Source organism: Emericellopsis atlantica (genome assembly GCF_019669845.1).
Source record: "Emericellopsis atlantica unplaced genomic scaffold F5Z01scaffold_1, whole genome shotgun sequence".
In the NCBI taxonomy this organism is placed as follows: domain Eukaryota; kingdom Fungi; phylum Ascomycota; class Sordariomycetes; order Hypocreales; family Bionectriaceae; genus Emericellopsis; species Emericellopsis atlantica.
The window spans coordinates 1,105,784-1,118,095 of record NW_025764703.1 but is presented as its reverse complement, the minus strand read 5'-3'; the positions used below and the strand labels follow the sequence as shown (position 1 = coordinate 1,118,095).

Below are 12,312 nucleotides of genomic sequence, written 5' to 3'. Positions count from 1 at the left end.
TGCATTTTAAAGGTTGAACTAGGCCTGCCTTGTTTCTACCTTATGCTTTGTGTCAGTTTCACTGGGCATTGCGTAGGACGGATGGCATCCTCAACCTTATTGGCGGCCTGGCAAAGTCACTTGTTTCATCATCCCCATCACGTCTAGGTTCTACCTTGGATTCTTCATTATGCCAAACCCAGAAAGATATCAATCCTCGCTTGCAATCTGCTGATCTAGATAGAGTACATGCATGCATGAGCAATCCCGCGATCCTGGAGAAAATGATGAGGTGCCTACCGCCAGTGACCCCAGCCTTGTGCATCCTGTGTAGCAGCACAAGTGCCCAGTCAGAGGTGACCTCCTTGGCGACCACCTTTGACGCCCACCATGTTGTATAAAGACGACGACAAGCGCTGGCGCCCACGGACCTACCCAGGGGTTATTCATTGTACAACGCGGCCTTCTGCTCTCTGTTGCTTTCCCTTCTCTTTCATACATTCCTTTCTACATAGTTGCACCTGGACAACGTCGAGCTGGTCTCTTTTTCATTCATTTCTATTGTTCAGTCCTTACCACGTCTTGATCCTTCCTGTGAAATCACCATGAAGAGACAGCCTGCGACACCGACTCCTCCGATTTTCTTCAGTATGGTTAGCTTGATCAGATGTGCAGCTGTGGCTGCGCTCGCCTTCAACACGGGGGCACTGGCCAAACCTATCGACAAGACCAGTGTCTATAACCCCATCCTAGACGATCTTGTTGGATTTGACGAAGCGCTGGTGGTCACTACCGACAAGACAAGGACCCGGCGCGAGGAGCCCATAATCCCCAGCACTCACCACATTGCCGGCGGGAACGTGGTGCGCAGCGAGTACCCCATCGCCACGCCGTACACACCTGATGCGGGCCAGCTCATCGAGGTTTTCAAGCGCTTTATCGTTGGCGCCACAGATGACCGTCACCGCTGGGATGTCTCCGAGTTTCCCTTCCACTCAGTCGGGAGACTCGTCTGGGCGAACGGCGTCTTCTGCTCGGGCGCCCTCGTCGGCCCTCGTCACGTACTCACCGCGCGTCACTGTATTCCAGAAGGAGAATCCGTCAGCGGGAACTTCGCACCAGGGTATGACAATGGAGAGCGCTTCGGTCACGCGGCAATCACGCATGTTCTCAAGACAGAGGGCCAGCAGCCTGGGTCGTGCGAGACCAAGGCCGACTGGGCTATCCTCGTACTGGACCAAAAACTCGGCGACGAGCTGGGGTACTTTGGTGCCAAGGTGCCCGACGCCTCCCTCTTCGACAAACCTGCCCTCTACCATCTCGGCTATCCTGGTGACAAGGACGGCGGCAGCACCCCCCAGCGCATCATCGATGTGACGGTGCACTCGAGCAATAGTCTCGACTGCGACGCCACCGGGCCCGTGTACACTGATGCTGATACCGCCGGCGGACAGTCAGGCGGTCCGCTGTGGGAGTTGGACGGCAATATGGACCGTTGGATTTGGGGCGCGCTCTCTATTGGCGTCTCGTGGGGTGAGGGCCTGGGATACTCGGGTTTTGCGTCGGGCGCGCAAATGGTGGACGCTGTGAATATGGCGAGGAAGGATTTCCCATAGGGCTGGAATGCTGAGCGTGCTGTATATACCTAACCCAATGTGCAGACTGATTCCCCAAAGCTCTGCTAGGACTTTGTAAAGTTGGGGCTGACGCGTCTCAAGCAAGGATCTTGAGCTCCATGTCACTGAGACGCCCGGCCTTTACCAGCGTCGTTGAGCATCTGCTCGCGATGTATTTGAATGTCCCGGATATGTCTAGTCAGTTGTGCGTTCCCGTGCGTTTGATTAGCAACTGCTAAGACCACATGGAATGAATCACTAGACTCAATGTTCTGAGGTGGATTTTGGCGATATTTTAGGAGTACTAGATATAGAAGCATCCCCACGACCACCATTCAGGCAGGCCTGACTCCGTTGGACTCGTCCTGCAGAGCTGTTGAGGCTTTCTGTCGGCCGTGATAAACGCACACTCCCATGCAGGTTCTTGGGAGGCTACTGTTGGCTGGGCAAAGAGGACTGTTAGGCAGATGTCTCCGTATGCGAAACTCAAATGCCCTGGCTGGGTCGTTCTCAGAAAATGATCGACGTTGAACATCCCAAAGAGCCTGAGCATGTCGAGCACGGCGGACTGGCCTTTCGGGCAGCCACTCCCACCTTTCATGCGGTCCACTAGTCCAGCTTCGAGATGTGTCACCACCTCGACGACCTTCTGTGACGGTGTAGCAAAATGGGTGTCTTGCTCTGGAGTTGCCGCTCCCATCCATATGCGGAGGTGTGGACGAGTTGAAATAGTCTCGAGTCCTGCCATAGGGTATAGGTTCGTCTAATGGTGGTGTTGGTATTCTGACCGCCTCCTGAATCTCATTAGCTTGCTTCGCGGTGTTCATGGATAGGACAACGTACGTTGCCAGGGTATGATGTAGAGTAATTCGATGTCGTCCCTGCTCATGCATTAACTTCATGGAGGTGGTATACACAGCCGATAAACATACGCTGCAGTGTCAGATCTGACGCGGGGGTACAAGGAGGCGTATCAGCGCGTATCAATTCCCTGACGGAACTTGACACGCTGCTCAAAGTTTCACCCGATTCTTTACGATGCCAAGGGGCCTTCCTAAAGATCCTTCTCGAGGCATTTGGTGGCGTGCTGTCATCCTCCAGCCATGTTCCTACTCTTACACCGTGAGTCTGCCTCGCACCATCAATCACTGCGGTTGTCTGGGCCACGTTGTCGCTCGATTTGTGGAGGCTGGGCGACTCTCTTTGCGTTGGCCCTCTTACTCTGGCCTCTAGGCTCTGCTTTGTCTTGAGGAAAAGCCTTCGCGCTACGCCGGGGCTGGGAACGGCCTTGGTTTTGGCAGCACCGTGTAGTGCACTATTTATGTCCTCTGAGACTGTTTCCTCAGGGGTGTTGAGCTTAGGGAAGCTGATCACACGGTCATCGTGCAGATGGTTCAGATGAGTTAGAGGAGCTTCGATAAGTGGTTGCTGTAGTGATCGTACATGTGTATCATCTTGCAAGAATGGGTTAGCAGCAAAGGCGGGTTCATTTCGAGAAGCGGGCGCAGGCGATGTTGGTCCAAAAGATCTGACAAGAGGTAGATGGACGGACGAGCTGTCTATATCGCCAGTGGAGAAGGCGGAGCGAGAGTTACACCGCCAGAGTCTAGACGGGGCGCTGCTTCGTGGCAAAGTCCCAATTTGACGTTCCGCCTAGAAGCCGTCAGGATACCAGACCCATTCATATCCATCGCGAGGGGGACGAGGCGGATCGACGTCGTGGACCGGAAGAGGTGACGTGAGCTGCGCGGTGCTGATCGCAGAGGTGGCTGAGAACGGCTGGATGGCTTGGGCGTCGGGTCGTTGTGATTGCTCGCCAATGGCGAGGGCAGACTGAGTAGGCGCTTTCGGGACTTGGTGGAATGGCGGCTCGAGACCAGGCCCGACTACGGTCGGCGAGGAGCAAGAAGATGAGAACAGTGGCCTGTCTCTAAGCATGTCATAGGCCGCGTAAGGAGTTTCGAGTACCGGCGTTAAGGAACGTCGTGTCGGGTGGAAAGAAAATACTGACTATGCGAGCAGAGGACCTCAACATATAGAAAAACAGAGAAAAGGGGCGGGAACAGAGGTTCGCGATCTTGTATAGGGTTTCGTGAACATGGGAAAAGGAGTCGTACAGGCACCCGAGTTCAAACATTTGTCAATATCTTCAGGCACTCGAAATCCTTGAACGTGGGAAGGGGGCCAGGACAGACGCCTGGTCTTGCCTTCCCAGCCACTATCCTGCGTCAACCAAGGACTGAACTGGAAGGAAGGAAGGTTGCTGTTGAGCGAGGTCTACCGTCAGTGTCATCAGTGTGCCAGGAATGCCTGAAAGCATCACGTCCGAGTTATGGTACCATTTATGTAGTAAAAGATGATATAATTGTCGTCCAACTTTTCGCTGTGGATTATGATGCCAAGCCCAAGCCGATTCCATGCGCCAAACGCCGTTCATCATGTCGTCCTTTCTAAAGCCGCCTCCCCGCCGGCACGCCTAATCAATCATCATGGTATCATCGCCGTCCAAGCCCACTGTCGGCGCCTCCAAGGGGACACCTCGCCCACGCCCAACAAGCAACTCCCGCCTGACCTCAGGTCCGATGGCGGAGTGTCCGTGGCTCAACAACAGGTCCAAGAGCGCCTCGCGCTGATCCTCGGTGATGTCCCCCTTGTACCGTTGAGCGAAAGCCAGCAAGCTCTGATGCCAAATGACGGGCAACTTGCTCCTCGTGTTCTCTGCCACTCCCGCCATTGGTTCGCTGCCTGCCTGTACACTCGCCGGATTGATGCTGCGGAAGCGCATAAAGTGAAAGACGAGGGCGTCAATGACCTGGTATGGAAGGGCGTACTTCTTCTCCAGCAGGGTCTTGATGAAAATGTTGGTCGCGCCACCACCCTCGGTACCCTGCGAAGCCTCCTGGGCGGCAATCTCGCAAAGACCCTTCAGCGCCGCCGCGGACTGGAGCACGGGAACCGAGACCCTGGCAAGGACAGCGGAAATGATGTGTGCTTCGCGCAGTGTGCACGACCCACTGCTCACAAGCGGGAACAGGAAGCCTTTGAAGAACGCAGCTGGCTTGTACAGCGCCTTTTTGAGAGAGTTGAAGAGATGCACGTTGAGCTTCTTGTTCTCGTAAATGTCCTCTCGCACCTTTTCGAGGACAATCATCTCGAGGAATCTTTGGCAAATGGCTGGCTTGCTCGAGGCGAAAATCCGTGTCGCTTGGAATGTGGCATTCGGTGTCCATTTCTCGGGTTGGGTAACGAAGATGATATCTTCCCAATGAGGCACAGTTGGGAGAATCTTAAAGGGTTTCGGAAGAGGACCTGACTTGTAGCGCGCGAGGATCTCACCAATTCTGCTCTCGTCAGCTGTTTCGATCTTACTGTTTGAAGAGGGAGAGCCCTTACTTGGTGTACGCCTCGACAACCTTGGGCGGCAGCTCGTAGTCCTCCTCTGGGATGCCTGCTGCTTTCCTCGCCTCAGTGGCCTCGTGGGCCGCGATCTTTTCCAGAATCAGATCAGCCAGATTGACAGGCTCCTCGTGCTCTTCCTCCCCTGAGGGTTTCTGGTCCCATCCGTGTTTAAGCAAGTCATCAGCCTCCTCATCGGGCATGAACTTTCGGTATGTCGCCAGATCCTCGGGATCCACCTCGATCTCCTCGACTTCCTCATCATCCTGATCGGCCCATGCCGCATCGTCGTCCTCGTCGCCATAGACCTGCTCCTCTTCGAATCGAGAGTCGTATCCAAAGCTGTCCGCACCGGCTGGCGCTTGCGATTTCGGTCGCGAAGCATCCTCTTCCTCCGCCAGCTCTCTGCCTATGCGCAGAATGTTCTTGGATGCTTTCGAGTCGACAAAGCTCTCGTCTTCGTTGTCGGCGCGAGACTTGCGCTTGCCAGGCTTGGTGCGCAGGACGCCGGTGGCAACAATGTCATCTTCGAGCGGGTTGTGGCGACGGGCATCGCGGCCCTTTGGGGTAGTTGCCTTGGGCATCGTGAACGAGTGCAGAATTGAGCAATTGGACAAGATGATGATTTCAGCGACGGCGAACTTGGAGCAGCATCTTGGAGTTGCCTGGGAATTTCAAAATTTTGTGGCTTATCGATAGAACTAGACCCCTCTTTCCATATCAGGACTAGTGCTAGAATGGGGAAGACGACCTTGAGGGCCGTGATTCCAAGTGCCTAAGTTTTGGCAGCCTTGAATTTAATAAACCCGCGCATGTTGGCGATACCGCGAGAAGGAGTTACACATTCGATTCTTGGAGGTACCGCTGGCACAAAGCAAGCCGGGTGACTGTCGCGTGGGGTGATGGACTCATGAAGCTACTCAAGTATCCCGGCGGCGGTTGACTCATCGGCCTGGAAGTGATGGGCTCACCGACTGGAGCGCTGAGAGAAGTGTTCCATTGTATAAGGCTGTAGGAACACCAATGCCAAACTTCGACATGATCTTAATAAACAAATGCGACTGAATTTTGGGGCTGCCCCTGATTTACGAATCTTCCAGTCAAGCTACCTATGACGCTGGGTAGCCCACCTCAAGGACCCCTGGAAAAATTCCGACCCCACGTCGACGTCAAAGTGCCCCTCCAAGAATTTCGTCTCACTGAGACTCAATTTCTTACAAGACATTTCACAACACATATACAGTCTCACAATGCCGACAGAACTCGAAGAGGTACAGCAAAGACATCTCATACCCCACGGCGGGTCCCACCTTGGTCAACTCGACTAACACCATTCAAGCTCGTGGGCTTCATCGCCAGTCCAAACCCGCAGATCCGCAAACTCGCTGTTGAGAACCTGGTGCCATATTCAACATCGGATCCAAGCATATTCAAAGCCAATGACAACATCCCGATACGAAATCTGAGAGTCCTTGTCCGGGACCATCCCGTATGTTCAGTTCCTTGAGAATGAAAAGGGGGGATGAGACACAGAACAAGGAGACGCTGATGGTGAATCACAGAAAATCGCAGAACATGCCTTGACCATGCTGATCAACCTTTCCGGCGAGGATGCCGTGCAAGAGATGCTGGCCACGGATGAGAAATTCCTTGAACTTCTGTTTCAAAAAATAGTCGTATGTGACAACTCCTGGCCCCTGATGTACTATATACATGCTGATGCAGCGTTCCCCCAGAACGCAGAGGAACCCAACGCCAATCTCTTGGCCATGCTCCTCGCCAACCTCACCAAGAGCGCAGCCCTCGCCAGTATCGACACAAAGAAGCAGCCCTCGCCAGAAGACCTCTCCAAGAGCCACTTCATCCTGGACCAGCTCATGGATCTCTTCGTCAAGGGCCAGGACGGGACATACAACAAGCACGCCGACTACGACTACCTGGCCTACTGCTTCGCCGACCTGGCCAAGCACGAGTCGATACGCAAGTACTTTCTCACCAAGCAAGAGTACGACGACGTCGTGCCGCTCAGCAAACTCCTCGTATTCACAGAGCACAAGAGCGAGATTCGACGAAAGGGCGTCGCCAGCACCATCAAGAACGTGGCCTTTGAGGTCCATGCGCATCCCGAGCTCATGTCCGACAGCGAGATTGGTATCCTGACATATGTCTTGCTGCCCATCATGGGCAGCGAGGAGTATGATGTCGATGAGTCGATGGACATGCTGCCGGATCTGCAGCTGCTGCCGCCCGACAAGAAGCGGGAACCCGACAACACCATCATTGTCACGCATCTCGATACACTCATGCTTCTGACTACGACGAGAAAAGGGCGAGAACTGATGCGCGAAGTCAAGGTGTACCCCATTGTGAGGGAGACTCACGCCCGTGTGCAGGATGCCGATGTGAAGGAGGCGTGTGACCGTCTGGTACAGGTCTTGATGCGTGACGAGGAAGGCGAGGGTGAAGAAACGGAGAGGAAGATTCAAGAAGTTGTGGATGAGGAAGACGAGATCGTTGAGGTATAGATCTGAATATGACCCAACGCCAAAGACCAGAAAGAAAACATATCCATGACCAACGCTACCCAGTACAATATCTGGGAAAAGATTCCACCAAACTCCTTCATTTTGACGTCCAGCCGCATTAGTTATTTGTCCTTGCCTAGATCATCCTCGTTTTCACGGAAAACGCTTTTTCGCAGAGGACTGACCATTGCCGTCCTCGCGCCAATGTAATCATCTCCGGGTGCATCGCCAGCCGTGGGAGGTGATATGGGACTCAGTTGATCGCTGACACGCCTCTCGCCAGGACTGGGCCGCGACTCGTAGCCTTCCATCGCTTCAGACATGGAGCGCATGTGCTGATGCTGGCCAAAGCTCGCTTGTTGTCCCGGCTCGGGCGACACTGGGATGGCCGGCGACTCGAGGTCGCCCGCGGACGACCGCGATAAGGAACTGGCACCGCTAAAGTTGGTCGTGTTGAAGGAGGACTGTGACAGCGTGCGCTGTTGGGATGCCGTGCCAGCCCCAGCGACGCGTGAGTGCTTCGTGATCACCTCGCTGTGGGACAGTCCTGTGCCCGAGAGCTCGGCAGGCGGCGAAGTGTCGTCCAGCTCGGCGATGGGTGTACCCGCGGCCTCGACGGTCGTCGGGGGCGGCGAGTGCATTGGATGCGACGCGGCAGGCACAGCCTTGACGTCCATCACGTCGGGGCTTAGGTGCGTATAGTCGGATGTGGTCGCCGTCGGCGCCTTGTCCGTAGGTTGGCCCTTGATCCACGACATGATGCGATTGCCAGGATCCTCTGTGCCGTAGTCGCTGGAAGGGCTAGTGAACATCCCCCGACGGCGCAACAAGCACCACCCGACGAGGAGTCCCGTGATAGCCATCAAGCCCAGAACAACACCTAGCACGGGGGCGACCCAGCTAGGCAGGCCGCCACTACCACCACCTCCGCCGTCATCCTCTCCGTCATTTGGTAGTTCAGGCCGGCCGGTCTGTTCGGATTCAGCTGCATACGGCCCCCAGGTCGAGATCTTGGACATGTCGTATGTCTTGGAGAAGATACTCTGGAGCCCATCATCGTCCCAGCCCGAGGGCTCAGGGGTAGTTATCGTGGCTCCGCCAGTCGCATCGCCACCGATTGTGTCCCGAACCTTCTCAGGAACGCCGTAAGCACCGTACTCATCTGGGTGGTACGAATCCATCCATTCGCCGCTCGTGAGGTTGAACATGACAATGGGACCATCTTTGAGGCACGAGATGGAGGTGCCAGCCTTGGCAGTCTCACCGCCGATAATCATCATCTGGTCATCGTATGGTTTGAAGCACTTGTGCCCAGCTCGAGAATGGATATCCTCGCCCTTGTTCAACTGCGTCCAGGTGAAGGAGGGCAGAGACAAGACCCAAACGTCATCGTAAAAGGGCTCCCGAGGATGCAGACCGTCGTTGCCCCCATAGTAGTAGATGTTGTAACTGGAAGAGTCCTGCGCGACAGCAACCACTGCGCAGCCCCGGGCACGTGTGCCGGGGCCGTTTTCTGTGGTCTGCTTGTACCAATCGCCGCCCGCAACGTCATAAATGTCAATCGTCTCCATGAACTTGGGGCTTTCGTCTTTCTGTTATCATCAATGTCAGTGGTAGTCATCACCTCTCAAACCGAAACACTCACACTGGCCTCCTCGTCATCCGACTTTTGCGTCAAGCTGGCCCAGTATGGTTGAGTGGCACCTCCAAGGACGACCAAGATACCCTGCTCGCCAACGGGCACCCAGACAGCTTCCGCGTTTGAGCGTCCTTTAACACCACCAGAAAGGGAGCTGTTGGACCACTCTAAGGAAGTTTGGACTTTCATATCAACTTCAATCAGTCTATCGGATGTTTCTCTGGCGAGTTCTGCTTCATCTATGTTCGGGTTGACCCAGATATCGGTGTGGTTCTCCGTCGTCAAGCCTGAGAAGTACCACGCCTTGTTCTCCGAGGGGGCACTGACGGCCGCGCCGTAGGCAACGTAGCGGGTGACATTGTTGTTGAGCTTGGGCTCGTCAAAGCCACGCTGCCACGCAGGCTTGTCCGGCCCGTATTGGTACACCTGATAACCGAGAATGTCGTCTTCCTCGGGCGCATCGTATTGCTCAGGAATGACAAGGACAGCGCCTCCGTACATGTAGAACTGGTAGTCATTCGCCAACATGCCGCCGTCCACGGTGTTCGGTGCGCGGTTGGCATTGCCAGATCCACCTCGAGCCTTTGAGATGGTATTTTTCAATAAGATGCCCGTCGTATTGTCCTTTGCCTCGAAGGAATCGCTGAGATTGTACGTCAAGATCTGGCCTTGGAAGTTGCCCGTATCGGATGCGGGATCATATCGGCCATCGGCCAGGCCGCGCGACCACCATATTTCTCCGCCGTCCAGGTAGACGGTGTCACGAACAAGGGCAGCTGCAATACATGAGTTCGCGACGAAAAGAGGTACAAGGGTCAAAGCATACCTCGTGGTAACGTCCATATGCAGATACTGGTGTTGACCTGGTCCTCTGCCCACCCAGTCCACTGTGCGCTGGCGCCGGCCGCAAGCGCAGCAAAAGTGTAGGTCTTGATGCGCATTGCTTTCAAAAAGAGAGTAAAGAAATTCTCCGAGGCAGGATATAAAGATCAGTATCCGCAACGGCAGCAACAGTGCATGCTGCTGGAACAAAAGCCGTGATACTCAGCGAGTCTGGGCTACACTTTGCGGATGGTTGGCGGCTTAGCAACCACGCCGGCTGATGCTGACAGTCAAACGATACGGCAATGTGTTAGCAGCGTGTCGTCCGCTGACAGTCACCAGCAGAGGGCAATACTAGTGCAATGGCCGCCAGAGCGTCCGTGTGACGGATGGCTCCAAGTCGTCTTGCAGCGACTTATGAGTGAGTGCACAATGCGACCCGTTCGAGACTCACTCACACCTCTCGATATCAGAGTGACACTCGCCACAAGAGGGGCGACAAAAAGCTTTACGGCGTTGGCCGATGTACATAAAGCTGGTCCGGCGGGAGGAGAACAGCCGCGGTGGATGCGACCACCACATGCAATAATTAGATGAGGCTGTGGTTTCCTCAACTCACGCATGCACGCACCTCGTACATCCAGCAGCCCAGCCAGGATCTCGGCAGAAATACTTGTGTGCAGCCCGTGCACACTGCACGCAGCGCTCGGGCACTGGCAATCCAGACGCAGCTGTCGGGACGCATTGGGAGCTGCAAGCACATTGCAACGCCTTTGCCGCAAAAGGGCCTACTGATTTCTCAAAGACGGAACCTCGGAATTGCCAGCATCCTCGATGGGTCTTTTGCCTCCCCAAGCAGCGATGGTGCTGACCTCAGCGCGAAAGATATGTCGGTCGATGCATGAACAGGGATGGTTGCTCACATCCAGAAAGAATTAATTAGGTCACTAGACCCAGACCAGCAATGATGGGGCGCGCGGGCCGCCTTTTGGCTCGACATGAAAGTGGTCGCCAAAAGCCATTGTGGTTGCGTTCGAGAAGAAGGCTTAATAGACAAGAGGGTGTCGTGGCGGAGCCTCGCCGCGACCCAATCTTGGAGGAGACGGAATGATCCTCGACCAGCAGGCCGTCGATTCGCCAGTGAGGAATTGGTTTCGATTGCTTTTCGGACTTGCTTGAGCAGCGAGGCGGCCGGCGGCCAGGTTCTCTCCATGCTTGCAGATGCAACCCCGAGTGATCGTCGGTCTTGATGCATGACTGTGCTGGCATTTATTTGTACGTGCGTAGATGGGCCGGTCATGCCAACCATAGCCAGGGGTGTTGTTCTGTACACCATGTCCTATCTGTACCATGCTCCGAGAGTGAGTACGAACAGGCTAAGTTAGCTTGCCGTTGTGCATTGCGTGTACTCGTGCACCTATGTAAGATGCGGCGTTGGTCACCGATTCACCCGTCGTCACGCTGGAGGGACATGCTCCCCCCGCTGGCGCAGGCATGCATGTGGAATTGTGTCGACGTACGGATACTCCTGTTCTTCTCACTTATTAGCCATTTCGCATAGCCAACTTCCAAGCCCTTCACAGACGTATTTGTCGAGCCTCTGAAAGGATAGGCACGTAACGCGAAGTCCTCGTAGCATGTTAGCATAAGGTTGGTCTTGGCGTGGCAGCATGGCGTTTTTGTTTCCGCCATGTTTCCATTGTTTCCTTCCCCTCACGAGGTCGGAGGCGGGGGGCGTCCCGTAGCCTCGTAGGGCAGACCGCAGGCAGGGGGGAGTTGAGAAGTTGAGAAGCAGAGCTGATTGAGTACTGGTAGTTGAAGGCCACTGTCCGCCTACGAGCAATCTTTCGGTGTTGGATTGCCTGCTCTCTTGCTGCCCTGGTGTCCGCAAATTGGTCAGTAACGCGATGAAGGAAGATCGGGCTGCTCCTTCCACCAGAGCGCAGGCCGTGTTGCTGTGCCTGCCAGTGTGCGTGTGCAGCCCGAGGCCCTGAGCCGTGCGGAACTTGGAGGGCGATCCGTCCAATCAGTGAATCCTCCATACTATTCTCACAGGCTCCACTCGCATATTTGCCAGTGCCTGAGCTCCAGTGAGCTGCAGGCAACAGTATCTCTTCACTCACCTCCACCACCGCAACAACCGACATCCGGGTCCGTGAGCCACACACATCAATACATTTAATCTGCTGCGCCGTACACGCACCTTGCCCGACAGCCTCGCCCACGATCGAGACGAAAACGAGCATCGTAGTTCTTGACTCACTCCTGAGTCTTGGGCGAAAATCGTGCAGAGCATGCTATTATGACCAGACCTCACCTGCCCGGCAGGGCTGAC

The 12,312-nt window shown here is 55.1% G+C and overlaps 5 protein-coding genes across 5 annotated transcripts; 2 read left to right on the top strand and 3 right to left on the bottom strand.

The window, feature by feature from the left end:
- Positions 1–629: 629 nt before the first annotated feature.
- Positions 630–1,595, top strand: F5Z01DRAFT_632243 (trypsin-like cysteine/serine peptidase domain-containing protein; the record flags this gene model as incomplete). The annotated part of the gene is made up of 1 exon (XM_046261847.1): positions 630–1,595. The coding sequence occupies one exon, from the start codon at positions 630–632 to the stop codon at positions 1,593–1,595; it is 966 nt and encodes a 321-aa protein (XP_046123092.1).
- Positions 1,596–1,899: 304 nt separating this feature from the next.
- On the bottom strand, positions 1,900–3,533 carry F5Z01DRAFT_746500 (uncharacterized protein; the record flags this gene model as incomplete). Its single annotated transcript, XM_046266952.1, has 4 exons — positions 1,900–2,358; positions 2,439–2,476; positions 2,528–3,248; positions 3,273–3,533. 4 exons carry the CDS (start codon positions 3,531–3,533, stop codon positions 1,900–1,902), a joined length of 1,479 nt encoding a protein of 492 aa, XP_046123091.1.
- A 325-nt stretch (positions 3,534–3,858) lies between these two features.
- On the bottom strand, positions 3,859–5,835 carry F5Z01DRAFT_27838 (bystin-like protein). Its single transcript, XM_046258724.1, has 2 exons — positions 4,989–5,835; positions 3,859–4,936 (listed from the first exon to the last, which is right to left on the bottom strand). The coding sequence occupies exons 1-2, from the start codon at positions 5,573–5,575 to the stop codon at positions 4,072–4,074; spliced, it is 1,452 nt and encodes a 483-aa protein (XP_046123090.1). The 5' UTR covers positions 5,576–5,835; the 3' UTR covers positions 3,859–4,071.
- Positions 5,836–5,908: 73 nt separating this feature from the next.
- F5Z01DRAFT_27814 (uncharacterized protein) lies at positions 5,909–7,577 on the top strand. Its single transcript, XM_046258717.1, has 4 exons — positions 5,909–6,262; positions 6,331–6,480; positions 6,554–6,667; positions 6,728–7,577. The coding sequence occupies exons 1-4, from the start codon at positions 6,242–6,244 to the stop codon at positions 7,514–7,516; spliced, it is 1,074 nt and encodes a 357-aa protein (XP_046123089.1). The 5' UTR covers positions 5,909–6,241; the 3' UTR covers positions 7,517–7,577.
- F5Z01DRAFT_27835 (uncharacterized protein) lies at positions 7,578–10,204 on the bottom strand. The gene is made up of 3 exons (XM_046258722.1): positions 9,982–10,204; positions 9,162–9,931; positions 7,578–9,108 (listed from the first exon to the last, which is right to left on the bottom strand). Exons 1-3 carry the CDS (start codon positions 10,094–10,096, stop codon positions 7,639–7,641), a joined length of 2,355 nt encoding a protein of 784 aa, XP_046123088.1. The 5' UTR covers positions 10,097–10,204; the 3' UTR covers positions 7,578–7,638.
- Positions 10,205–12,312: the final 2,108 nt, after the last annotated feature.

Coding starts and splice junctions, on each gene's coding strand:
- F5Z01DRAFT_27838 (XM_046258724.1), bottom strand. CDS start 5,575: ATGCCCAAGGCAACTACCCCAAAGGGCCGCGATGCCCGTCGCCACAAC. Junction 4,937..4,988: donor GTTGTCGAGGCGTACACCAA/GTAAGGGCTCTC, acceptor TGACGAGAGCAG/AATTGGTGAGATCCTCGCGC.
- F5Z01DRAFT_27814 (XM_046258717.1), top strand. CDS start 6,242: ATGCCGACAGAACTCGAAGAG. Junction 6,263..6,330: donor TGCCGACAGAACTCGAAGAG/GTACAGCAAAGA, acceptor ACACCATTCAAG/CTCGTGGGCTTCATCGCCAG. Junction 6,481..6,553: donor TCCTTGTCCGGGACCATCCC/GTATGTTCAGTT, acceptor GGTGAATCACAG/AAAATCGCAGAACATGCCTT.
- F5Z01DRAFT_27835 (XM_046258722.1), bottom strand. CDS start 10,096: ATGCGCATCAAGACCTACACTTTTGCTGCGCTTGCGGCCGGCGCCAGC. Junction 9,932..9,981: donor CATATGGACGTTACCACGAG/GTATGCTTTGAC, acceptor CATGTATTGCAG/CTGCCCTTGTTCGTGACACC. Junction 9,109..9,161: donor CGGATGACGAGGAGGCCAGT/GTGAGTGTTTCG, acceptor TGATGATAACAG/AAAGACGAAAGCCCCAAGTT.